Below are 25,255 nucleotides of genomic sequence, written 5' to 3'. Positions count from 1 at the left end.
TCCAGCGAGTGCATCGACCAGGAAGCCCGAAGCCAGGTGCTGGACTGAGGACGGAGCTGCTGGCCAGGGTTTCCGGAGGGCTTGAGCGGCCTCGTGCCCTCCTGCAAAGGAAGGAGGGGAGCAAGGTGCCAGCCTGTGCTGTCTGGAAACATGGCCAACTGATGCCGCCTTCTTCTCCTCCTGCTTTCGTCTGTGCGTCATGAGTCCCTGTTGTCTCCTGCTGTCCTGTGCCACGGGTTCATCCTGAAGCAATGCGAGAGGGGCCCTGCTCATCACCCTCTCCCTCTCCTGTGTGTGGGAGGCAGACGCTTGTCCCGTTGCTGTGAAGGGGTGCCTGGCTGTCAGCTGCCCTTGTAGCAGCCTGGACCGGGTCCCTTCCACCATGCACTGCTTGCTTTCACTCTCTAGACTCATTAAAGTTTGTGCTGCATTGTAGCTTGAGTCTCCTCGTGTTCCTTCCCTCCTGGGATGCCCAGCCAAGCTGCTCAATGGGAGATGCGATGCCCTGGAGGGGAATGGGGTGGGTGTGTAAGGGCCAATGGTGGACCCGCCTCATGCCTGGAGGAGCCGAGTAGCCTGAAGGGCCACGGTGGTTGGAAGAGACACGGTGGGGTGTGTGGTATTGTCTGAGAATGGGAAGGGTGGCCAGGAGCTCCCCCAAGGAAGATGTGAGCAAGGAACAGCTTTGGCTACTGGCTTGCAGCTGATGAGGGAAGCCATTGACTGCTGGAAGACACTTCTGTGCAGGGTAACCCCCTCCTGGCCAAGGCTCTGCATGCACGTTGTCACTCGCAATGTGCCCTTGCCCTTCACTCCCCTAAACGCTTGTACCCATCCCCGGAACATGAGGGAGTCCCAAAGGAGTTGAAGGGACAGGTGTCAGGCAGGGCAATTGCATAAAGGGACGTGTGAGCCCTCTGCTAGGTTTTGGCCCAATGGGCATAGGTTGGAGCATGGGTGTGTAAAATGGTAGCGGAGGGGCACGGACACAGAGGGATCGTCCTCCCGCCTCTCAAAGGGATGGGTGGTGTATGCGAGGTGTCCTGGGAACTCCGTGGAGGGCTGGAGGGGAGCAGGAAAAGCATCTTCTCCCCCACTGGAGGCATCTTGTGGTCTAAAGCATTAAGTGTTGTGCAGTCCTTCTGTGTGTGTCAGTGTGTCCTGAAGGCACGTGTGTCTGGAGCAGATGTGCAGCAAGTCGTCCAGAAACCTCACTCAGGTGCTGTTCAGGCTGTGCCCAGAGAGGTCCCAAGCAGTGATCCTGTTGTTCCTCCAAGCAGCCCTCAAGCTGGGGAGACTGAGGGAGAGTTACCCTGCCAGTTGGGTTCTCAGTCCCTCCTTCCCACGCCCTTGTCCTCCACAGGCAATATTCTGGTGGTCCTACTGCTGCTCTTGTACTTCAGGTAGAGTAGGAGACACGTCTTGTGCCGTGCTCGTCTGACTGTCCTTGCAAAGACTCATGGAGCCTGCGCAGGGTGGGATGTCGTGTGGAGATCCTGCCACGTATTTGGTCATGCCAGGCGTGGCAGCGGTCTGGAAGGCGAAAGCAGAAGCTGTGGCAAAGACAGGGGCAGGAAGAAGGATGTGTATGGATTGGCCAGCACGTGCCTTGGTGACTGGGGAGCCCGCAACTTTACCCGCATTCCCCACCAAAGAGTGTTGGGCGAGGAATAGACTTCATCCTTAACACGAGTAGTCTGCTGCTACAAGTCGGCAGGGCTGAAGGAGAGGGGGAAGACGGCAGTAGAGCCAGGGAAAGTTCTGCCGAGAGCGAAGCTCAATCTCCGAGAGAGAGTCTAAAAGCCAAGAGCAGAGGTGCCCTGCCTAGAACGGCGATGCTTAATACGGCGTGAGTGAGCAGGGCATGAGAGAGAGGGCCTGATGGTGCCGACCTTTGCCTGTGGATGTCCAGGCTGAAGCCTCAGGGTTATGAGGAGAGCTGCCCCATTCATCAGGAAACACTTGAAAGTGCGTCCCTGGAGGGCAAGAGGCTGGCATCAGCTGGCGAGGTGGGACGCTCCTCATCACTGGCTGCATCATCTCCTGTGCTGACGTGTCATTTCCCCTGGAAACGTTTTGGCCTCTAATACTGTCACTTGAAAGGAGCCTGCGTGGCTGAATGGGCATGTCCTGAACAGGGAAATGAAAAGGCAGCGTTGCAGGGAACACAAGCAGTGCCCTCATTTCTTTAATTGTGATGCTTTGCATGCAAGATGAGCTTGTTGGTAAACACATTACATGCGCAAAGGGTGCCCAGGGGCCTGGGGCGGTCTGGACCAGTATAAAAGCCAGTCCAAGAGCAGGCTCCCTCATCCACTTCTCTTGCCTTCTCCTCCTTGGTGAACAAGGTGAGCTGCAACCGCCTTTGCCTCACCTCTTCTCTTCTCTTCTCTTCTCTTCTCTTCTCTTCTCTTCTCTTCTCTTCTCTTCTCTTCTCGGCTCGGCTCTTTCTCCTGTCCTCCTCTTTGTCTTTGGGCTTTGGTATAGCTTTTGCCGAGAGCCTTGCTCTTTGGTGGTTTTCCTGAGTCTTGTCTCATTGCCAGCACGGTGGGAGGTGGGAGAAGGTGTTGGGGTTTCTTTGCGGGGCCACCTTGGGGACCAGGGCTCCTTATTGTGCCTTCCTCCCCACGCAGCCTGTCCTTCCTCCCCAGCCTATGCCTTTTCTCTTGCCCAGCAGGCTGTCGGGCTGCACCTCACACGCTGCCTGTGCTTTCCCTGCCCTCTCTCCCTGCAGGTGCACCTCCGTCGCGCAGCCATGTCCTGCTACGATCTGTGCCGCCCCTGTGGCCCAACCCCGCTTGCCAACAGCTGCAACGAGCCCTGTGTCAGGCAGTGCCAGGACTCCCGGGTGGTGATCCAGCCCTCTCCCGTGGTGGTGACCCTGCCCGGACCCATCCTCAGCTCCTTCCCCCAGAACACCGCTGTGGGATCCACCACCTCCGCTGCCGTTGGCAGCATCCTGAGTGAGGAGGGAGTGCCCATCTCCTCCGGAGGCTTTGGCCTCTCTGGCCTTGGTGGCCGCTACTACGGCAGAAGGTGCCTGCCCTGCTAAAGGCGGGCTGGACGTCCAGCGAGTGCATCGACCAGGAAGCCCGAAGCCAGGTGCTGGACTGAGGACGGAGCTGCTGGCCAGGGTTTCCGGAGGGCTTGAGCGGCCTCGTGCCCTCCTGCAAAGGAAGGAGGGGAGCAAGGTGCCAGCCTGTGCTGTCTGGAAACATGGCCAACTGATGCCGCCTTCTTCTCCTCCTGCTTTCGTCTGTGCGTCATGAGTCCCTGTTGTCTCCTGCTGTCCTGTGCCACGGGTTCATCCTGAAGCAATGCGAGAGGGGCCCTGCTCATCACCCTCTCCCTCTCCTGTGTGTGGGAGGCAGACGCTTGTCCCGTTGCTGTGAAGGGGTGCCTGGCTGTCAGCTGCCCTTGTAGCAGCCTGGACCGGGTCCCTTCCACCATGCACTGCTTGCTTTCACTCTCTAGACTCATTAAAGTTTGTGCTGCATTGTAGCTTGAGTCTCCTCGTGTTCCTTCCCTCCTGGGATGCCCAGCCAAGCTGCTCAATGGGAGATGCGATGCCCTGGAGGGGAATGGGGTGGGTGTGTAAGGGCCAATGGTGGACCCGCCTCATGCCTGGAGGAGCCGAGTAGCCTGAAGGGCCACGGTGGTTGGAAGAGACACGGTGGGGTGTGTGGTATTGTCTGAGAATGGGAAGGGTGGCCAGGAGCTCCCCCAAGGAAGATGTGAGCAAGGAACAGCTTTGGCTACTGGCTTGCAGCTGATGAGGGAAGCCATTGACTGCTGGAAGACACTTCTGTGCAGGGTAACCCCCTCCTGGCCAAGGCTCTGCATGCACGTTGTCACTCGCAATGTGCCCTTGCCCTTCACTCCCCTAAACGCTTGTACCCATCCCCGGAACATGAGGGAGTCCCAAAGGAGTTGAAGGGACAGGTGTCAGGCAGGGCAATTGCATAAAGGGACGTGTGAGCCCTCTGCTAGGTTTTGGCCCAATGGGCATAGGTTGGAGCATGGGTGTGTAAAATGGTAGCGGAGGGGCACGGACACAGAGGGATCGTCCTCCCGCCTCTCAAAGGGATGGGTGGTGTATGCGAGGTGTCCTGGGAACTCCGTGGAGGGCTGGAGGGGAGCAGGAAAAGCATCTTCTCCCCCACTGGAGGCATCTTGTGGTCTAAAGCATTAAGTGTTGTGCAGTCCTTCTGTGTGTGTCAGTGTGTCCTGAAGGCACGTGTGTCTGGAGCAGATGTGCAGCAAGTCGTCCAGAAACCTCACTCAGGTGCTGTTCAGGCTGTGCCCAGAGAGGTCCCAAGCAGTGATCCTGTTGTTCCTCCAAGCAGCCCTCAAGCTGGGGAGACTGAGGGAGAGTTACCCTGCCAGTTGGGTTCTCAGTCCCTCCTTCCCACGCCCTTGTCCTCCACAGGCAATATTCTGGTGGTCCTACTGCTGCTCTTGTACTTCAGGTAGAGTAGGAGACACGTCTTGTGCCGTGCTCGTCTGACTGTCCTTGCAAAGACTCATGGAGCCTGCGCAGGGTGGGATGTCGTGTGGAGATCCTGCCACGTATTTGGTCATGCCAGGCGTGGCAGCGGTCTGGAAGGCGAAAGCAGAAGCTGTGGCAAAGACAGGGGCAGGAAGAAGGATGTGTATGGATTGGCCAGCACGTGCCTTGGTGACTGGGGAGCCCGCAACTTTACCCGCATTCCCCACCAAAGAGTGTTGGGCGAGGAATAGACTTCATCCTTAACACGAGTAGTCTGCTGCTACAAGTCGGCAGGGCTGAAGGAGAGGGGGAAGACGGCAGTAGAGCCAGGGAAAGTTCTGCCGAGAGCGAAGCTCAATCTCCGAGAGAGAGTCTAAAAGCCAAGAGCAGAGGTGCCCTGCCTAGAACGGCGATGCTTAATACGGCGTGAGTGAGCAGGGCATGAGAGAGAGGGCCTGATGGTGCCGACCTTTGCCTGTGGATGTCCAGGCTGAAGCCTCAGGGTTATGAGGAGAGCTGCCCCATTCATCAGGAAACACTTGAAAGTGCGTCCCTGGAGGGCAAGAGGCTGGCATCAGCTGGCGAGGTGGGACGCTCCTCATCACTGGCTGCATCATCTCCTGTGCTGACGTGTCATTTCCCCTGGAAACGTTTTGGCCTCTAATACTGTCACTTGAAAGGAGCCTGCGTGGCTGAATGGGCATGTCCTGAACAGGGAAATGAAAAGGCAGCGTTGCAGGGAACACAAGCAGTGCCCTCATTTCTTTAATTGTGATGCTTTGCATGCAAGATGAGCTTGTTGGTAAACACATTACATGCGCAAAGGGTGCCCAGGGGCCTGGGGCGGTCTGGACCAGTATAAAAGCCAGTCCAAGAGCAGGCTCCCTCATCCACTTCTCTTGCCTTCTCCTCCTTGGTGAACAAGGTGAGCTGCAACCGCCTTTGCCTCACCTCTTCTCTTCTCTTCTCTTCTCTTCTCTTCTCTTCTCTTCTCTTCTCTTCTCTTCTCTTCTCTTCTCTTCTCGGCTCTTTCTCCTGTCCTCCTCTTTGTCTTTGGGCTTTGGTATAGCTTTTGCCGAGAGCCTTGCTCTTTGGTGGTTTTCCTGAGTCTTGTCTCATTGCCAGCACGGTGGGAGGTGGGAGAAGGTGTTGGGGTTTCTTTGCGGGGCCACCTTGGGGACCAGGGCTCCTTATTGTGCCTTCCTCCCCACGCAGCCTGTCCTTCCTCCCCAGCCTATGCCTTTTCTCTTGCCCAGCAGGCTGTCGGGCTGCACCTCACACGCTGCCTGTGCTTTCCCTGCCCTCTCTCCCTGCAGGTGCACCTCCGTCGCGCAGCCATGTCCTGCTACGATCTGTGCCGCCCCTGTGGCCCAACCCCGCTTGCCAACAGCTGCAACGAGCCCTGTGTCAGGCAGTGCCAGGACTCCCGGGTGGTGATCCAGCCCTCTCCCGTGGTGGTGACCCTGCCCGGACCCATCCTCAGCTCCTTCCCCCAGAACACCGCTGTGGGATCCACCACCTCCGCTGCCGTTGGCAGCATCCTGAGTGAGGAGGGAGTGCCCATCTCCTCCGGAGGCTTTGGCCTCTCTGGCCTTGGTGGCCGCTACTACGGCAGAAGGTGCCTGCCCTGCTAAAGGCGGGCTGGACGTCCAGCGAGTGCATCGACCAGGAAGCCCGAAGCCAGGTGCTGGACTGAGGACGGAGCTGCTGGCCAGGGTTTCCGGAGGGCTTGAGCGGCCTCGTGCCCTCCTGCAAAGGAAGGAGGGGAGCAAGGTGCCAGCCTGTGCTGTCTGGAAACATGGCCAACTGATGCCGCCTTCTTCTCCTCCTGCTTTCGTCTGTGCGTCATGAGTCCCTGTTGTCTCCTGCTGTCCTGTGCCACGGGTTCATCCTGAAGCAATGCGAGAGGGGCCCTGCTCATCACCCTCTCCCTCTCCTGTGTGTGGGAGGCAGACGCTTGTCCCGTTGCTGTGAAGGGGTGCCTGGCTGTCAGCTGCCCTTGTAGCAGCCTGGACCGGGTCCCTTCCACCATGCACTGCTTGCTTTCACTCTCTAGACTCATTAAAGTTTGTGCTGCATTGTAGCTTGAGTCTCCTCGTGTTCCTTCCCTCCTGGGATGCCCAGCCAAGCTGCTCAATGGGAGATGCGATGCCCTGGAGGGGAATGGGGTGGGTGTGTAAGGGCCAATGGTGGACCCGCCTCATGCCTGGAGGAGCCGAGTAGCCTGAAGGGCCACGGTGGTTGGAAGAGACACGGTGGGGTGTGTGGTATTGTCTGAGAATGGGAAGGGTGGCCAGGAGCTCCCCCAAGGAAGATGTGAGCAAGGAACAGCTTTGGCTACTGGCTTGCAGCTGATGAGGGAAGCCATTGACTGCTGGAAGACACTTCTGTGCAGGGTAACCCCCTCCTGGCCAAGGCTCTGCATGCATGTTGTCACTCGCAATGTGCCCTTGCCCTTCACTCCCCTAAACGCTTGTACCCATCCCCGGAACATGAGGGAGTCCCAAAGGAGTTGAAGGGACAGGTGTCAGGCAGGGCAATTGCATAAAGGGACGTGTGAGCCCTCTGCTAGGTTTTGGCCCAATGGGCATAGGTTGGAGCATGGGTGTGTAAAATGGTAGCGGAGGGGCACGGACACAGAGGGATCGTCCTCCCGCCTCTCAAAGGGATGGGTGGTGTATGCGAGGTGTCCTGGGAACTCCGTGGAGGGCTGGAGGGGAGCAGGAAAAGCATCTTCTCCCCCACTGGAGGCATCTTGTGGTCTAAAGCATTAAGTGTTGTGCAGTCCTTCTGTGTGTGTCAGTGTGTCCTGAAGGCACGTGTGTCTGGAGCAGATGTGCAGCAAGTCGTCCAGAAACCTCACTCAGGTGCTGTTCAGGCTGTGCCCAGAGAGGTCCCAAGCAGTGATCCTGTTGTTCCTCCAAGCAGCCCTCAAGCTGGGGAGACTGAGGGAGAGTTACCCTGCCAGTTGGGTTCTCAGTCCCTCCTTCCCACGCCCTTGTCCTCCACAGGCAATATTCTGGTGGTCCTACTGCTGCTCTTGTACTTCAGGTAGAGTAGGAGACACGTCTTGTGCCGTGCTCGTCTGACTGTCCTTGCAAAGACTCATGGAGCCTGCGCAGGGTGGGATGTCGTGTGGAGATCCTGCCACGTATTTGGTCATGCCAGGCGTGGCAGCGGTCTGGAAGGCGAAAGCAGAAGCTGTGGCAAAGACAGGGGCAGGAAGAAGGATGTGTATGGATTGGCCAGCACGTGCCTTGGTGACTGGGGAGCCCGCAACTTTACCCGCATTCCCCACCAAAGAGTGTTGGGCGAGGAATAGACTTCATCCTTAACACGAGTAGTCTGCTGCTACAAGTCGGCAGGGCTGAAGGAGAGGGGGAAGACGGCAGTAGAGCCAGGGAAAGTTCTGCCGAGAGCGAAGCTCAATCTCCGAGAGAGAGTCTAAAAGCCAAGAGCAGAGGTGCCCTGCCTAGAACGGCGATGCTTAATACGGCGTGAGTGAGCAGGGCATGAGAGAGAGGGCCTGATGGTGCCGACCTTTGCCTGTGGATGTCCAGGCTGAAGCCTCAGGGTTATGAGGAGAGCTGCCCCATTCATCAGGAAACACTTGAAAGTGCGTCCCTGGAGGGCAAGAGGCTGGCATCAGCTGGCGAGGTGGGACGCTCCTCATCACTGGCTGCATCATCTCCTGTGCTGACGTGTCATTTCCCCTGGAAACGTTTTGGCCTCTAATACTGTCACTTGAAAGGAGCCTGCGTGGCTGAATGGGCATGTCCTGAACAGGGAAATGAAAAGGCAGCGTTGCAGGGAACACAAGCAGTGCCCTCATTTCTTTAATTGTGATGCTTTGCATGCAAGATGAGCTTGTTGGTAAACACATTACATGCGCAAAGGGTGCCCAGGGGCCCGGGGCGGTCTGGACCAGTATAAAAGCCAGTCCAAGAGCAGGCTCCCTCATCCACTTCTCTTGCCTTCTCCTCCTTGGTGAACAAGGTGAGCTGCAACCGCCTTTGCCTCACCTCTTCTCTTCTCTTCTCTTCTCTTCTCTTCTCTTCTCTTCTCGGCTCGGCTCGGCTCGGCTCGGCTCGGCTCGGCTCGGCTCTTTCTCCTGTCCTCCTCTTTGTCTTTGGGCTTTGGTATAGCTTTTGCCGAGAGCCTTGCTCTTTGGTGGTTTTCCTGAGTCTTGTCTCATTGCCAGCACGGTGGGAGGTGGGAGAAGGTGTTGGGGTTTCTTTGCGGGGCCACCTTGGGGACCAGGGCTCCTTATTGTGCCTTCCTCCCCACGCAGCCTGTCCTTCCTCCCCAGCCTATGCCTTTTCTCTTGCCCAGCAGGCTGTCGGGCTGCACCTCACACGCTGCCTGTGCTTTCCCTGCCCTCTCTCCCTGCAGGTGCACCTCCGTCGCGCAGCCATGTCCTGCTACGATCTGTGCCGCCCCTGTGGCCCAACCCCGCTTGCCAACAGCTGCAACGAGCCCTGTGTCAGGCAGTGCCAGGACTCCCGGGTGGTGATCCAGCCCTCTCCCGTGGTGGTGACCCTGCCCGGACCCATCCTCAGCTCCTTCCCCCAGAACACCGCTGTGGGATCCACCACCTCCGCTGCCGTTGGCAGCATCCTGAGTGAGGAGGGAGTGCCCATCTCCTCCGGAGGCTTTGGCCTCTCTGGCCTTGGTGGCCGCTACTACGGCAGAAGGTGCCTGCCCTGCTAAAGGCGGGCTGGACGTCCAGCGAGTGCATCGACCAGGAAGCCCGAAGCCAGGTGCTGGACTGAGGACGGAGCTGCTGGCCAGGGTTTCCGGAGGGCTTGAGCGGCCTCGCGCCCTCCTGCAAAGGAAGGAGGGGAGCAAGGTGCCAGCCTGTGCTGTCTGGAAACATGGCCAACTGATGCCGCCTTCTTCTCCTCCTGCTTTCGTCTGTGCGTCATGAGTCCCTGTTGTCTCCTGCTGTCCTGTGCCACGGGTTCATCCTGAAGCAATGCGAGAGGGGCCCTGCTCATCACCCTCTCCCTCTCCTGTGTGTGGGAGGCAGACGCTTGTCCCGTTGCTGTGAAGGGGTGCCTGGCTGTCAGCTGCCCTTGTAGCAGCCTGGACCGGGTCCCTTCCACCATGCACTGCTTGCTTTCACTCTCTAGACTCATTAAAGTTTGTGCTGCATTGTAGCTTGAGTCTCCTCGTGTTCCTTCCCTCCTGGGATGCCCAGCCAAGCTGCTCAATGGGAGATGCGATGCCCTGGAGGGGAATGGGGTGGGTGTGTAAGGGCCAATGGTGGACCCGCCTCATGCCTGGAGGAGCCGAGTAGCCTGAAGGGCCACGGTGGTTGGAAGAGACACGGTGGGGTGTGTGGTATTGTCTGAGAATGGGAAGGGTGGCCAGGAGCTCCCCCAAGGAAGATGTGAGCAAGGAACAGCTTTGGCTACTGGCTTGCAGCTGATGAGGGAAGCCATTGACTGCTGGAAGACACTTCTGTGCAGGGTAACCCCCTCCTGGCCAAGGCTCTGCATGCATGTTGTCACTCGCAATGTGCCCTTGCCCTTCACTCCCCTAAACGCTTGTACCCATCCCCGGAACATGAGGGAGTCCCAAAGGAGTTGAAGGGACAGGTGTCAGGCAGGGCAATTGCATAAAGGGACGTGTGAGCCCTCTGCTAGGTTTTGGCCCAATGGGCATAGGTTGGAGCATGGGTGTGTAAAATGGTAGCGGAGGGGCACGGACACAGAGGGATCGTCCTCCCGCCTCTCAAAGGGATGGGTGGTGTATGCGAGGTGTCCTGGGAACTCCGTGGAGGGCTGGAGGGGAGCAGGAAAAGCATCTTCTCCCCCACTGGAGGCATCTTGTGGTCTAAAGCATTAAGTGTTGTGCAGTCCTTCTGTGTGTGTCAGTGTGTCCTGAAGGCACGTGTGTCTGGAGCAGATGTGCAGCAAGTCGTCCAGAAACCTCACTCAGGTGCTGTTCAGGCTGTGCCCAGAGAGGTCCCAAGCAGTGATCCTGTTGTTCCTCCAAGCAGCCCTCAAGCTGGGGAGACTGAGGGAGAGTTACCCTGCCAGTTGGGTTCTCAGTCCCTCCTTCCCACGCCCTTGTCCTCCACAGGCAATATTCTGGTGGTCCTACTGCTGCTCTTGTACTTCAGGTAGAGTAGGAGACACGTCTTGTGCCGTGCTCGTCTGACTGTCCTTGCAAAGACTCATGGAGCCTGCGCAGGGTGGGATGTCGTGTGGAGATCCTGCCACGTATTTGGTCATGCCAGGCGTGGCAGCGGTCTGGAAGGCGAAAGCAGAAGCTGTGGCAAAGACAGGGGCAGGAAGAAGGATGTGTATGGATTGGCCAGCACGTGCCTTGGTGACTGGGGAGCCCGCAACTTTACCCGCATTCCCCACCAAAGAGTGTTGGGCGAGGAATAGACTTCATCCTTAACACGAGTAGTCTGCTGCTACAAGTCGGCAGGGCTGAAGGAGAGGGGGAAGACGGCAGTAGAGCCAGGGAAAGTTCTGCCGAGAGCGAAGCTCAATCTCCGAGAGAGAGTCTAAAAGCCAAGAGCAGAGGTGCCCTGCCTAGAACGGCGATGCTTAATACGGCGTGAGTGAGCAGGGCATGAGAGAGAGGGCCTGATGGTGCCGACCTTTGCCTGTGGATGTCCAGGCTGAAGCCTCAGGGTTATGAGGAGAGCTGCCCCATTCATCAGGAAACACTTGAAAGTGCATCCCTGGAGGGCAAGAGGCTGGCATCAGCTGGCGAGGTGGGACGCTCCTCATCACTGGCTGCATCATCTCCTGTGCTGACGTGTCATTTCCCCTGGAAACGTTTTGGCCTCTAATACTGTCACTTGAAAGGAGCCTGCGTGGCTGAATGGGCATGTCCTGAACAGGGAAATGAAAAGGCAGCGTTGCAGGGAACACAAGCAGTGCCCTCATTTCTTTAATTGTGATGCTTTGCATGCAAGATGAGCTTGTTGGTAAACACATTACATGCGCAAAGGGTGCCCAGGGGCCCGGGGCGGTCTGGACCAGTATAAAAGCCAGTCCAAGAGCAGGCTCCCTCATCCACTTCTCTTGCCTTCTCCTCCTTGGTGAACAAGGTGAGCTGCAACCGCCTTTGCCTCACCTCTTCTCTTCTCTTCTCTTCTCTTCTCTTCTCTTCTCTTCTCTTCTCTTCTCTTCTCGGCTCGGCTCGGCTCGGCTCGGCTCTTTCTCCTGTCCTCCTCTTTGTCTTTGGGCTTTGGTATAGCTTTTGCCGAGAGCCTTGCTCTTTGGTGGTTTTCCTGAGTCTTGTCTCATTGCCAGCACGGTGGGAGGTGGGAGAAGGTGTTGGGGTTTCTTTGCGGGGCCACCTTGGGGACCAGGGCTCCTTATTGTGCCTTCCTCCCCACGCAGCCTGTCCTTCCTCCCCAGCCTATGCCTTTTCTCTTGCCCAGCAGGCTGTCGGGCTGCACCTCACACGCTGCCTGTGCTTTCCCTGCCCTCTCTCCCTGCAGGTGCACCTCCGTCGCGCAGCCATGTCCTGCTACGATCTGTGCCGCCCCTGTGGCCCAACCCCGCTTGCCAACAGCTGCAACGAGCCCTGTGTCAGGCAGTGCCAGGACTCCCGGGTGGTGATCCAGCCCTCTCCCGTGGTGGTGACCCTGCCCGGACCCATCCTCAGCTCCTTCCCCCAGAACACCGCTGTGGGATCCACCACCTCCGCTGCCGTTGGCAGCATCCTGAGTGAGGAGGGAGTGCCCATCTCCTCCGGAGGCTTTGGCCTCTCTGGCCTTGGTGGCCGCTACTACGGCAGAAGGTGCCTGCCCTGCTAAAGGCGGGCTGGACGTCCAGCGAGTGCATCGACCAGGAAGCCCGAAGCCAGGTGCTGGACTGAGGACGGAGCTGCTGGCCAGGGTTTCCGGAGGGCTTGAGCGGCCTCGTGCCCTCCTGCAAAGGAAGGAGGGGAGCAAGGTGCCAGCCTGTGCTGTCTGGAAACATGGCCAACTGATGCCGCCTTCTTCTCCTCCTGCTTTCGTCTGTGCGTCATGAGTCCCTGTTGTCTCCTGCTGTCCTGTGCCACGGGTTCATCCTGAAGCAATGCGAGAGGGGCCCTGCTCATCACCCTCTCCCTCTCCTGTGTGTGGGAGGCAGACGCTTGTCCCGTTGCTGTGAAGGGGTGCCTGGCTGTCAGCTGCCCTTGTAGCAGCCTGGACCGGGTCCCTTCCACCATGCACTGCTTGCTTTCACTCTCTAGACTCATTAAAGTTTGTGCTGCATTGTAGCTTGAGTCTCCTCGTGTTCCTTCCCTCCTGGGATGCCCAGCCAAGCTGCTCAATGGGAGATGCGATGCCCTGGAGGGGAATGGGGTGGGTGTGTAAGGGCCAATGGTGGACCCGCCTCATGCCTGGAGGAGCCGAGTAGCCTGAAGGGCCACGGTGGTTGGAAGAGACACGGTGGGGTGTGTGGTATTGTCTGAGAATGGGAAGGGTGGCCAGGAGCTCCCCCAAGGAAGATGTGAGCAAGGAACAGCTTTGGCTACTGGCTTGCAGCTGATGAGGGAAGCCATTGACTGCTGGAAGACACTTCTGTGCAGGGTAACCCCCTCCTGGCCAAGGCTCTGCATGCACGTTGTCACTCGCAATGTGCCCTTGCCCTTCACTCCCCTAAACGCTTGTACCCATCCCCGGAACATGAGGGAGTCCCAAAGGAGTTGAAGGGACAGGTGTCAGGCAGGGCAATTGCATAAAGGGACGTGTGAGCCCTCTGCTAGGTTTTGGCCCAATGGGCATAGGTTGGAGCATGGGTGTGTAAAATGGTAGCGGAGGGGCACGGACACAGAGGGATCGTCCTCCCGCCTCTCAAAGGGATGGGTGGTGTATGCGAGGTGTCCTGGGAACTCCGTGGAGGGCTGGAGGGGAGCAGGAAAAGCATCTTCTCCCCCACTGGAGGCATCTTGTGGTCTAAAGCATTAAGTGTTGTGCAGTCCTTCTGTGTGTGTCAGTGTGTCCTGAAGGCACGTGTGTCTGGAGCAGATGTGCAGCAAGTCGTCCAGAAACCTCACTCAGGTGCTGTTCAGGCTGTGCCCAGAGAGGTCCCAAGCAGTGATCCTGTTGTTCCTCCAAGCAGCCCTCAAGCTGGGGAGACTGAGGGAGAGTTACCCTGCCAGTTGGGTTCTCAGTCCCTCCTTCCCACGCCCTTGTCCTCCACAGGCAATATTCTGGTGGTCCTACTGCTGCTCTTGTACTTCAGGTAGAGTAGGAGACACGTCTTGTGCCGTGCTCGTCTGACTGTCCTTGCAAAGACTCATGGAGCCTGCGCAGGGTGGGATGTCGTGTGGAGATCCTGCCACGTATTTGGTCATGCCAGGCGTGGCAGCGGTCTGGAAGGCGAAAGCAGAAGCTGTGGCAAAGACAGGGGCAGGAAGAAGGATGTGTATGGATTGGCCAGCACGTGCCTTGGTGACTGGGGAGCCCGCAACTTTACCCGCATTCCCCACCAAAGAGTGTTGGGCGAGGAATAGACTTCATCCTTAACACGAGTAGTCTGCTGCTACAAGTCGGCAGGGCTGAAGGAGAGGGGGAAGACGGCAGTAGAGCCAGGGAAAGTTCTGCCGAGAGCGAAGCTCAATCTCCGAGAGAGAGTCTAAAAGCCAAGAGCAGAGGTGCCCTGCCTAGAACGGCGATGCTTAATACGGCGTGAGTGAGCAGGGCATGAGAGAGAGGGCCTGATGGTGCCGACCTTTGCCTGTGGATGTCCAGGCTGAAGCCTCAGGGTTATGAGGAGAGCTGCCCCATTCATCAGGAAACACTTGAAAGTGCGTCCCTGGAGGGCAAGAGGCTGGCATCAGCTGGCGAGGTGGGACGCTCCTCATCACTGGCTGCATCATCTCCTGTGCTGACGTGTCATTTCCCCTGGAAACGTTTTGGCCTCTAATACTGTCACTTGAAAGGAGCCTGCGTGGCTGAATGGGCATGTCCTGAACAGGGAAATGAAAAGGCAGCGTTGCAGGGAACACAAGCAGTGCCCTCATTTCTTTAATTGTGATGCTTTGCATGCAAGATGAGCTTGTTGGTAAACACATTACATGCGCAAAGGGTGCCCAGGGGCCCGGGGCGGTCTGGACCAGTATAAAAGCCAGTCCAAGAGCAGGCTCCCTCATCCACTTCTCTTGCCTTCTCCTCCTTGGTGAACAAGGTGAGCTGCAACCGCCTTTGCCTCACCTCTTCTCTTCTCTTCTCTTCTCTTCTCTTCTCTTCTCTTCTCTTCTCTTCTCTTCTCTTCTCGGCTCGGCTCGGCTCGGCTCGGCTCTTTCTCCTGTCCTCCTCTTTGTCTTTGGGCTTTGGTATAGCTTTTGCCGAGAGCCTTGCTCTTTGGTGGTTTTCCTGAGTCTTGTCTCATTGCCAGCACGGTGGGAGGTGGGAGAAGGTGTTGGGGTTTCTTTGCGGGGCCACCTTGGGGACCAGGGCTCCTTATTGTGCCTTCCTCCCCACGCAGCCTGTCCTTCCTCCCCAGCCTATGCCTTTTCTCTTGCCCAGCAGGCTGTCGGGCTGCACCTCACACGCTGCCTGTGCTTTCCCTGCCCTCTCTCCCTGCAGGTGCACCTCCGTCGCGCAGCCATGTCCTGCTACGATCTGTGCCGCCCCTGTGGCCCAACCCCGCTTGCCAACAGCTGCAACGAGCCCTGTGTCAGGCAGTGCCAGGACTCCCGGGTGGTGATCCAGCCCTCTCCCGTGGTGGTGACCCTGCCCGGACCCATCCTCAGCTCCTTCCCCCAGAACACCGCTGTGGGATCCACCACCTCCGCTGCCGTTGGCAGCATCCTGAGTGAGGAGGGAGTGCCCATCTCCTCCGGAGGCTTTGGCCTCTCTGGCCTTGGTGGCCGCTACTACGGCAGAAGGTGCCTGCCCTGCTAAAGGCGGGCTGGACGTCCAGCGAGTGCATCGACCAGGAAGCCCAAAGCCAGGTGCTGGACTGAGGACGGAGCTGCTGGCCAGGGTTTCCGGAGGGCTTGAGCGGCCTCGCGCCCTCCTGCAAAGGAAGGAGGGGAGCAAGGTGCCAGCCTCTGCTGTCTGGAAACATGGCCAATAATTATTTTCTTCTTTACGTTCCTGCTTTTGATGTCTTTCTTTGTATCTGCTATTTTGAATTTGACGTCGACTTAACATCTTGCTTTAATTTTAAATGAGCAGTGGAGGGATTTGTATTCGGGAGTATAAAATATGTGGATTCTTTCTCATTGTGTTTCACTTGTTGTGGTTTAAATGGCTTCTTTCCCTGATATATATATATCTATATTCATTTTCTTTTGCAGAATTCTACTTGATTTTTTATCATTAAACTGATGTTGCATCTGAATTTGAGTTTTAGCGGTTTGGTTTTTTTTCCTCCTCTTTTCATCCCCTTGAAGTGGATTGTGTCATTATATGGAAAATCTATTCAGATTACCTTCTCAGTGAAAAATGTGAATTGAATCATTTAACCACTTTCAAGCTCAGAACAGTAATTTTATTGCTGTTTATAGTATTGTGAAGCATTGAACAGGTTTACATATATATTTGTCTTGCTAGGGGTTTTTTTTTTCCAAAATTTTTTCCACATCATTGTGTACAAGCACAATTCTGGTATTTCACATTGGGATTGTTCTGATCTTATCACTTACTTGGCATCTTTGAAACTCTGTGATTTTGAAAGCGCATAAAAATATTTTCAGAAACAGTATTTGGGTCTATTTTTGGTTAGAATGAATACTATCAGACTCTGAAACTTAATCATGAGACAGAGTGATCTTGACTCAAGTTTTCAAAGGTGAAGTGAGTGTTCACATTTCATCAAAGTAATAAGACTTTTTATATGATTGTTTCATTAATAAATTTTTATGACGGGCTTTGATGCCCTCTCTTTCAAGCCTTAAACAAAATCCAATAAATCTTAGTCCTTAGCTAATCCACACAAGAACTTGCTTAATCTAGAGGAAAAAATCGTATGAGTTAAGAACTAGACAAATGCCCATAGGTGTTTCCCTTAAGAACAGTTCATTTTTAATCCTGTTACCATCTAGGAATTTTCTCAAAGGTGTTAAACTCAACACATTGTGTTCAACTAAGAGACGTCAAAGAATAATAAAAAAATACCCTTGTCTATAGTACATAAGCTTCAAGAAATTTATCCAAGTTTTTAATTGTATTGACTCTTTTACTCTCCCACTGGAGCTACGTTAGGTCCGGCAGGACATCACACAGGAAAGCAATAAGAATTAGATCTGTGTAATTTTTGATTACTCTATACATCATGCAGGGTTTTCTCTTTTAGAGCCCTCTAAAATATATTTGAAAATTAAAGTATGATAGTACTGAGATAAAAATAGTGGAGTAACCAGAGGGAAGATATCTGCTATTCAGGTTCAGTGCTGGTACCAGTTGAAATATCCACATATTGGGGGAAAAAGAAGTAGGTTGATTTTTTCAGTCATTTTACGCTTATGTTCTAAGTTTTCTTTACTTAAGAATTGCTTACTTGCAAAGTTACTAAATTAGGGGAAAAAATACTTTAGAGATAAGATGTGATATGTCCCCTTTTAGGCTGTGGCTTGAGGTAGCAAAAGCCAAGTATGAAAGATGGTAAATCAATAGGTACTAGACTGAGTGGAGTGTCTCCTTAAAAATTGGTTTCCATCCATGTATTTTCTAAACAAATAATTGAAGGGACTGGAATGCATACACAAGCATATGGTGCCCTGTTGACAGAACTGGTATGACTGAAATAATTAGTTATTCACTCAGATCTGTGAGGAATCGCTGATTGCACTCTGATGTACATCAAAGAACGGCTTTGTTGTTGGTGGCAGGAAGGCGTCTTTCTATGATGCAAATGGACATGTAGCATAAAGAGTACGGAAATTAATTTCAGGAGAATGAAATGTCTGCTTAAGTGGCCTGTGTCCAACAACAGCATGTCCTGAAAGGTACATTTGTGGTGCTTGTTGTGAATGAAAAAGCTTGGAGAACTACTCTCTGCCAGAAGCCCCTAAGACTGTTCTTGTTGCTTTAAAAGAAAAAAAGAAAGTAGTGTCCTGGAAACTAGCCATCATCAGACAGCATGGCATCACAGACTGTTTCTGCATCAACAAGGATGTTGAAGCCTTTATGAAATGTATCATTAGAGAGACAGTTCCTGAAGAATGTGAACATCAATTTGAAAGCCATATCTCCTGGGTAAAATGGGTAAAATAACTATGCATATGGATGTTTACAAACTTATGAGACTATTGAGGCATCCTTTTTTGCATGAATTAGTTCCCACATACATTTTTGCAGGTGGAACCTTTCTTGATAATACAATTTTTTTGCTTTGTTTTGCAGTCTAGGTTCACCCTGGCATTGCATAAGAAGCATACTCTGCCCATAAAAAATTCTTTCATCTTTACAATTTGTAGGTACCTTTAATTTCTGGTACTTTTATACTGACTCTATTAATGTCAATATGAAATTACTCTCAGCTCAGTCTAATAAAGATTTCTTTTCAGGTCCTCAGCAATTTGTTAGCTTGTGGGTGTCTCGAGAGCACAATCTAAGATTGCATTCAAGACATTTACTAAAGCTCTTTTTGTGCAATTCCCTGCCTGATCCACTTATGAACAATTGCCAGTTAACTTGTTCACCATCCTTAAAAAATGTCTCCAAGGAGATCTCCAACAAGGACTTCAGGCCTCTTGGATGAGTTCTTTGAGCCAATCAGACCAATCTGGAGTTGAGCCATGATCAGGAGACAGTTCTGGAGTCTTTTTGAAAATACTGCAGTGATCTCTGATGAGTTTGTTTTTAAAATAAGAGGTAGTATACCAGGTAGAAGCTCTTGTATTAAGAGAAGGAAGCAGAACAGAAGTGTTGAAAACTTCTGTGGATATTGTTGCAAGTTTTACAGGAAAATTAATTCTCCAGGCTGCCAATAAGCACCTGATGCTACAGAAGATTTTCTATTTCAAAAATATATGTGTTTACATGTTTATGGATCAATAGCATTGTTTATCTGGAAAGGAAGGGAAATATTTAAAAGCCTATGTGGGTCACTTTAGATAATGTTACTGAAATATGAAAAGCAGTTTAAAAATTTTTAAAAGGTTGATTTTATTTTTTTTTTAGGGATGGTTTTCATAGAGTGTGTTAAAATACAAATGGCTTCACTTTGTGAAGGTGTAAACCTATGTGTGGGCTTATAGAGGGCAAAGAATGATCTTGTTTCAGAGGTTTTAAAGACATCCCATTAGGTGGATAATGAGAGTGTTAAAACCTCATCAAATACCATGAATAGTTTGATAACTTAATTCTGTGAATATGCACATTGTTAATGAAAATTGTGAAGGACTTTGAAGCCCTTCTTCTTTAGGAACCTAAGACCAAGAACTTTTATTTCCCAGATGTCTATGAATCCTCATGCATAATATTTAATAATTTCTGCAAGGAGATGTTCAAACCCTGAAGCTTGTACAGGAGAGATTTCAAAGTAAAGTTAAAAAACATTAAAATTTTGTATATATATTCCACTTTTGCAATGAACTTCCATCAGTCTGCAGTGTAATCACTGTTGTACTGCAGTTTGTAGTAAGGGAAAAAAATGCAATGGTGAACAGGCCCTTGTGTGTTGGGGTTTTTCCTCCCCCAATGATTCCACAGTTAAGCTTGTGCAAGGATAATACTTCAAAATAGTTTAAAATTCTTATGTGTCCTCAGGACGACTTGTGAAGCGCTATTCATATTTGTGGTCTGAGATAGTACAGAAGGCAGTTATAGGTTCCCTTCATAAAAGAACTGATAAATCAGGTTTAAATGTCCCCATGTGATAGCAGCTGTGCCTCAAACTGTGTTAGTGAAGTGTAATAGGATGATACTATCCAAATTTGATATGATATAGTAGTATTTTTCTCTGAATTTCACACAGGGCTCTGATTCTTTCTCATTGGATTCGGTGGTAGTTCAGGTGTGCATATGCCTGTGCTTTTTTTGCAGGGCCTTCAGAAAACACAAGTTCAGTCTAGATTGTTCTTATGCTTGGATGTGGTCAGAGCTTTGTAAAAATTGGTGGACACCAGAATTTATTAAGGATTTACACTCATATTCTTAATAAAAACACCTTTGAATGATGAATTATGCATTGTATAAATTCTTCTTAATATTTTTCCTTATGACTAAAGTGAAAGAGACACTGGAGCATAAATTTTGTTGTGACTGACTTTGGTGGCACAGGAATAAATTTGGTCCATAATACCAGAAGATGAGAGAAACTTGTGTGACGGAATATGTATGTCAGAAGATAAGGAAATGAAAAAGTAATAAACAGTAAGAAAAAGACATTTAATCAGTTGGAAGCATTTTGCATTCAGGACATACTCATTGGTGAATAATTTCATGCACAAAGGATGTCTGTGGTCCTCAGGCCATCCAAGATGCAGTATAAAAGCTAACTCAACTCAAGGTCCTTCCTACCACTTCTCTTACGTTTCTCCTCTTTTGCGAACAAGGTTAGTTCAAATCTACTTCTCTCTGCTGAATTCTTGCCTTCCTAACAATTTGATTGCTGTTCTTTTTTTCTCCACAGTATTCTGCTAGTTGCTGGATTGGTTGGGGGGAAGACTTTTCTCTTTAAAAAGTTTTTTTTTGCTTTTAGAATTGCAGGTATTTGTGGAGTTCTGACTTGTACATATAGATCCTTGAAATGGTGATATAAATTTATTCAAATGTAGGATTTCAGACATGCTAAGTAACTTAGCAAATCCCAATAATAATAATAATAAAGATTAACAAACTGAGTGGGTAGAATACCTGTGCAAGGGCGTTGGAAGTAGATGATCTTTAAAGGTCCCTTCCAACTCAAACCACTCTATCATTCTATGACTAAATAGATTTATGTGCTCAGCAATGTGCATTTTATATCTTTAAGGGCTGTATCCATCATCTGTAGTGCCTGAAATTTCAGCTGGGTGGATATGAAAAAAACAGTGTTCATAAGGGATGTGGATGCATTTATCTTCAGAAATGTCATCCAGAAAAATCCTTTTCTTTGCTGTTTATTCCATGGGAGGCTTCTTCAGTGTTCCCATTTTTGGTATGGTGAATCTATTACTGGGCACAGTGGGAAACAAGAGGGTGAAATGAACCAGATACTAAAAGAAACAGTCAGAAAGCAAGGAAACTAGGAAGGCTTAAAGCAGACGTTTGTGTGTTTTAAAAATAAAACTTTTGAGCTCTAAATACCAGTTTCTAAATGAAGACAAAATGCAGCTGCATACTGAGATTAGAAAGAATAGCCATTCCAAGTTCAGCAACAATATTGGCTCTAATCGCATATCCTCAGCCACCTTCTGCTGTAGTAATCAACATGGACTTCAACACGATAGACATCATCAAAAAGCTCTGCTTGGTGTCTTGCAGTTGTAAAGTTTTGAAATTCTGTTATAGGGTGCAATGACATCTCCTGCAAGTTTTGAGAAATGGTTTCAGGAGCCGTGAGGACAAGGGGAAAGAATAGCACAAGTAGAGGAAAGCTGAGCACCCAACAGACTGAGATGGGCATAGGAAACAGCAAACTTTGTGTTTATTGGTGTGTTGGAACCAGACAGAGGGAGTATGCAGCTTTATCATAGATGGTGTATAGAATCATAGAATGGCATGTCTGTGGACAAGTTGTCTGGGAAAGATTTCCAAAGACCTCAGCTTCAGGTATGCTTAACCATATTGAAATTTGTACCTCTTCATAGGCAAAGTTGGAACCTGGAAAATAATTCATTTTCCAAATGTCTATTGAATTCTATCCATTCACTTGTGGCTGGGTATTACTCATAATTACTAGTTCTACAATGCTCTGAATACCTGGTGCTGGATCTCAGTAGTCTCTTTGCAGACACACAGCCAATCAAAATACTGAAATTAAAGTAATGATACAGGTATGTGTCCTTTTGTTCTGCTGCCAGCTATTCCACTGGATCACTAACAACTGAGTGAGGATTATTTCAGCTTCCGTCTTCTTGTAGAATACTTAAGAATTCAGTTTCCTTCTCAACTCGCTCCCCACTCAACTCCTTAAAGGATGCCTGGAAAGCTCCTGTTGTCTTGATACCTGAGCTGAGTAAATGTAAGTGCAATACAACTCCTACATTGCATTCACTTCTGGTCCTGTATTTCAGATTTACCTCCATCCCATAGACATGTCCTGCTACGAGCGGTGTCCTTCCACCCCCTGCGGCCCAACCCCGCTGGCAAACAGCTGCAACGAGCCCTGTGTCAGGCAGTGCCAGGACTCGACAGTGGTGATCCAACCCTCTCCCGTGGTGGTGACCCTGCCCGGACCCATCCTCAGCTCCTTCCCCCAGAACACCACTGTGGGATCCTCAGCATCTGCAGCTGTTGGGAGCGCTCTCAGTGCTGAGGGAGTGCCCATCTCCTCTGGTAGCTCCTTGGGATTTGGGAGCTTTGGCTATTCAGGCTTGGGTAGTGGGTACAGCCGGCCCTACCGTCGCTACAACACCTACCGCAGTGGCTTCTATGGGCCGTGCTAAAATGTGAGGAGCAAGCAGGAAGAAACAACCGGAACCACTGAAGCAAGACCCGATGCAGGACTGAGCTCATGGCCATGGTTTTCAGATGTGATGTTAGATACCCACAACCCCACCTGAAGTTAATGGAGCTGTGGGAGTTAGTCATTCCCTAAAATGAGGCCCCTACTCTTGTTATACTACTTTATATTTCTAACCAACTATGTACTTCTGTTGCGCATCACTGTATTTGATATTGCCTGGTGTAAAACTTATAATTTAGACAGTAGATGTGATTTGATTGTCAAGGTTCAATGCTACATTGCAAGAAGAGCTCTGTCTGTGGAATACATCACCATGAGACGTGCCATTCTTCCCATACTGAAGCCTGTTGCTTTGCAGTATTTTAATCCACTCTCTGGTATTATTAAAATTACGCTTTTATCATATCTCCAGTCTTCTGTTATTTTTTTTCCTTCCCCTCTCACCTTCTTTTGAAATTTTTTCTGGGTGAAATTCATCACTGTGTAGATCATCACTACCAGGCAGAGACGTGATATGAATACTACTGGGGCCACTAATAAGAGGAGAAGAAATATGTTTAGAGCTCAAGATCAAGAACATATTTAATTTTGCAGCTGAAATGCATATTGATTGCGCACTGACTCATCAAAATACATGGCTTTCTGCATCTCTGCCAAGAAATTATTCTCAAGGCTGGAAGCGTTTCATGATCCAACAGAATGGCAGGGTATCTAATCTAGCGTGTAATGGTATTTGTTTTAAGGAATCCTGTTGTGATTCACACTCTCAATAACTCTGACCTGGAGCTGCAGGGTGCAAAGAAAGATTTACAGTCTTTTACCATCAAAACACTGCTTGAATGCTTGGATTTGTGAAGTAAGACATCAAAAGCAGCAGAAGTCTCAAAGGAGGTATACACGTAGCCTTTTGTGACAGAGAGCAAAACTGGTTTGTGGGGGTTTTATTGTTTGTTCGGCTGTTTTTTTCCTTTCTATTTACTTGTTATTTACTGCGTAAGTACTGTGTATTTTAGGGCTCCTTATAAAAGCCTGGCTGTCTTTACTGTCTTGGCTGCAGCCCTACAGAATTCCACCAAAAAGCTCATGTCAAGGCATGAAACATGCTAATGTAAAATAAATATAGGACATTGTAGGCATGAAAACTTTTAGAAATCCTCAGAAGTAAATTGTTTTTGCTAAAAGTGAGGACCTAGATTTGCAACAGCCACTGAAACTAATAAAACGATAGATTTTGGGGGAAAATTGAAGGGATTCTCATGTTGGGAAGGTTTGAGGCATTCGTGTAATTCGAGTTATATAAATTCTGCTGCAGCTGGTTAAATTGTCCCCAATCATTAAATTGCTTATGGTTTATGTACCAGTCTAGTCTCATGCTGGCATCAGATGAAAAGCCTTCCTCAAAGCTTCTTTCATGTCAAAGACCTGTGGATCATTTGAATGCCTTGGACTATTACACTCAGGCCTCTGAAGTCAACATAAAGATGATACAAATTTCAATTCATGTAAGTAATTTGTCAGCTCTTTGGCAATTTGGTTGTTCACCAGCCTGTCATGGGAGCACTCTGTTGTTACACGAAGGGTTTTAATTGAGTGTGTAGACAAAGGAAGAGCAACCGACATCATCTACCTGGACTTGTGCAAGGCATTTGACACTGTCCTGCACGACATCCTTGTCTCTAAATTGGAGAGACATGGATTTGATGGATGGACCACTCGGTAGATAAGGAATTGGTTGGACGGTCGCACTCAAAGAGTTGTGGTCAACAGCTCAGTATCCAAGTGGAGACCAGTGACGAGTGGTGTTCCTCAGGGTTCGGTACTGGGACCGGCACTGTTTAACATCTTTGTCAGCGACATGGACAGCAGGATCGAGTGCACCCTCAGCAAGTTTGCCAACGACACCAAGCTGTGTGGTGTGGTCGACATGCTGGAGGGAAGGGATGCCATCCAGAGGGACCTTGACAGGCTGGAGAGGTGGGCCTGTGCGAACCACATGAAGTTCAACAAGGCCAAGTGCAAGGTCCTGCATGTGGGTCGGCGCAATCCCAAGCACAGCTATAGGCTGGGCGAGGAATGGATTGAAAGCAGCCCCGAGGAGAAGGACTTGGGGATATTGATGGATGAGTAGCTCAACATGAGCCAGCAGTGTGCGCTTGCAGCCCAGAAAACCAACCGTGTCCTGGGCTGCATCAAAAGAAGTGTGACCAGCAGGTCGAGGGAGGTGATCCTGCCCCTCTACTCCACTCTTGTGAGACCCCACCTGGAGTACTGCATCCAGCTCTGGGACCCCCAGTACAGGAGAGACATGGAGCTGTTGGAGAGAGTTCAGAGGAGGCACGAAGCTGATCAGAGGGCTGGAGCACCTCTCCTGTGAGGACAGGCTGAGAGAGTTGGGCTTGTTCAGCCTGGAGAAAAGAAGGCTCTGGGGAGATCTAATTGCGGCTGACCAGTCCCTGAAGGGGCCTACAGGAAAGATGGTGGGGGACTGTTTATCAGGGAGTGCAGTGACAGGACAAGGGGTAATGGGTTTAAGCTGAAGGAGGGTCGATTTAGATTAGATGTTAGAAAGAAATTCTCTACTGTTAGAGTGGTGAGGTACTGGAAAAAGTTGCCCAGAGAGGTTGTAGATGCCCCTTCCCTCGAAGTGTTCAAGGCCAGGTTGGATGAGGTTTTGGGCAACGTGGTCTAGTGGAGGGTGTCCCTGCCCGCAGCAGGGGGGTTGGAACTAGATGATCTTTAAGGTCCCTTCCAACCCAAACCATTCTATGATTCTATGATTCTATCAATGTGAAACTCCATTACTGATCCATAAGTGAGAGCTGCTGTGTCCTGGTTCACCAGCCTTAACAATCCCAAAAAGCAAGATCCAAAGTCTCTCAACCTTATGGGTTGAACTCTAGGTGCTAATGAGACTAAACTGGCAGAATATCAATGAAAACATTTCCAGGCTGTTAATGAGTCTGTTTCTAAAATATTATATACCCTCCAAGAAAAACTGTTTATGTCCCGAGAGGGAAGAATGAAGAAAAGTTAGCATTCCTTGGCTATCTCATTTTACAGATGAGAGAGAAGTGAATTCTCCAGGTGAGTGATAGCTTTCACCTACTACAGGGAAATAATTTTTAAAAATACATAAAAACACTATAGATAGTATGTTGGATAATACAGATTTTGAATAAAGGGCGGAAAAATACTCTCTCCTTTTATAGAAAAGTAGAGGAGAATTTTCTTGTGGAGAATGATT

At 50.9% G+C, this 25,255-nt stretch overlaps 6 protein-coding genes across 6 annotated transcripts; all 6 read left to right on the top strand.

Moving 5' to 3' along the window:
* Positions 1–2,266: 2,266 nt before the first annotated feature.
* Positions 2,267–3,066, top strand: LOC129197610 (feather beta keratin). The gene is made up of 2 exons (XM_054806223.1): positions 2,267–2,348; positions 2,735–3,066. Exon 2 carries the CDS (start codon positions 2,756–2,758, stop codon positions 3,050–3,052), a length of 297 nt encoding a protein of 98 aa, XP_054662198.1. The 5' UTR covers positions 2,267–2,348; positions 2,735–2,755; the 3' UTR covers positions 3,053–3,066.
* A 2,266-nt stretch (positions 3,067–5,332) lies between these two features.
* Positions 5,333–6,137, top strand: LOC129197612 (feather beta keratin). Its single transcript, XM_054806225.1, has 2 exons — positions 5,333–5,414; positions 5,806–6,137. The coding sequence occupies exon 2, from the start codon at positions 5,827–5,829 to the stop codon at positions 6,121–6,123; it is 297 nt and encodes a 98-aa protein (XP_054662200.1). The 5' UTR covers positions 5,333–5,414; positions 5,806–5,826; the 3' UTR covers positions 6,124–6,137.
* Positions 6,138–8,403: 2,266 nt separating this feature from the next.
* Positions 8,404–9,619, top strand: LOC129197607 (feather beta keratin). Its single transcript, XM_054806219.1, has 2 exons — positions 8,404–8,485; positions 8,882–9,619. The coding sequence occupies exon 2, from the start codon at positions 8,903–8,905 to the stop codon at positions 9,197–9,199; it is 297 nt and encodes a 98-aa protein (XP_054662194.1). The 5' UTR covers positions 8,404–8,485; positions 8,882–8,902; the 3' UTR covers positions 9,200–9,619.
* A 1,860-nt stretch (positions 9,620–11,479) lies between these two features.
* LOC129197606 (feather beta keratin) lies at positions 11,480–12,289 on the top strand. Its single transcript, XM_054806218.1, has 2 exons — positions 11,480–11,561; positions 11,958–12,289. Exon 2 carries the CDS (start codon positions 11,979–11,981, stop codon positions 12,273–12,275), a length of 297 nt encoding a protein of 98 aa, XP_054662193.1. The 5' UTR covers positions 11,480–11,561; positions 11,958–11,978; the 3' UTR covers positions 12,276–12,289.
* Positions 12,290–14,555: 2,266 nt separating this feature from the next.
* Positions 14,556–15,459, top strand: LOC129197601 (feather beta keratin). Its single transcript, XM_054806212.1, has 2 exons — positions 14,556–14,637; positions 15,039–15,459. Exon 2 carries the CDS (start codon positions 15,060–15,062, stop codon positions 15,354–15,356), a length of 297 nt encoding a protein of 98 aa, XP_054662187.1. The 5' UTR covers positions 14,556–14,637; positions 15,039–15,059; the 3' UTR covers positions 15,357–15,459.
* Positions 15,460–21,640: 6,181 nt separating this feature from the next.
* LOC129197643 (feather keratin 1-like) lies at positions 21,641–21,991 on the top strand. Its single transcript, XM_054806276.1, has one exon. It carries the CDS (start codon positions 21,641–21,643, stop codon positions 21,989–21,991), a length of 351 nt encoding a protein of 116 aa, XP_054662251.1.
* The last annotated feature ends 3,264 nt before the right edge of the window (positions 21,992–25,255 follow it).

The sequence above is a fragment of the Grus americana genome, chromosome 29 (genome assembly GCF_028858705.1).
Source record: "Grus americana isolate bGruAme1 chromosome 29, bGruAme1.mat, whole genome shotgun sequence".
NCBI classification, from domain to species: domain Eukaryota; kingdom Metazoa; phylum Chordata; class Aves; order Gruiformes; family Gruidae; genus Grus; species Grus americana.
Note: the sequence above shows the minus strand (reverse complement) of the source record. Positions and strands in the feature narration are given on the sequence as shown.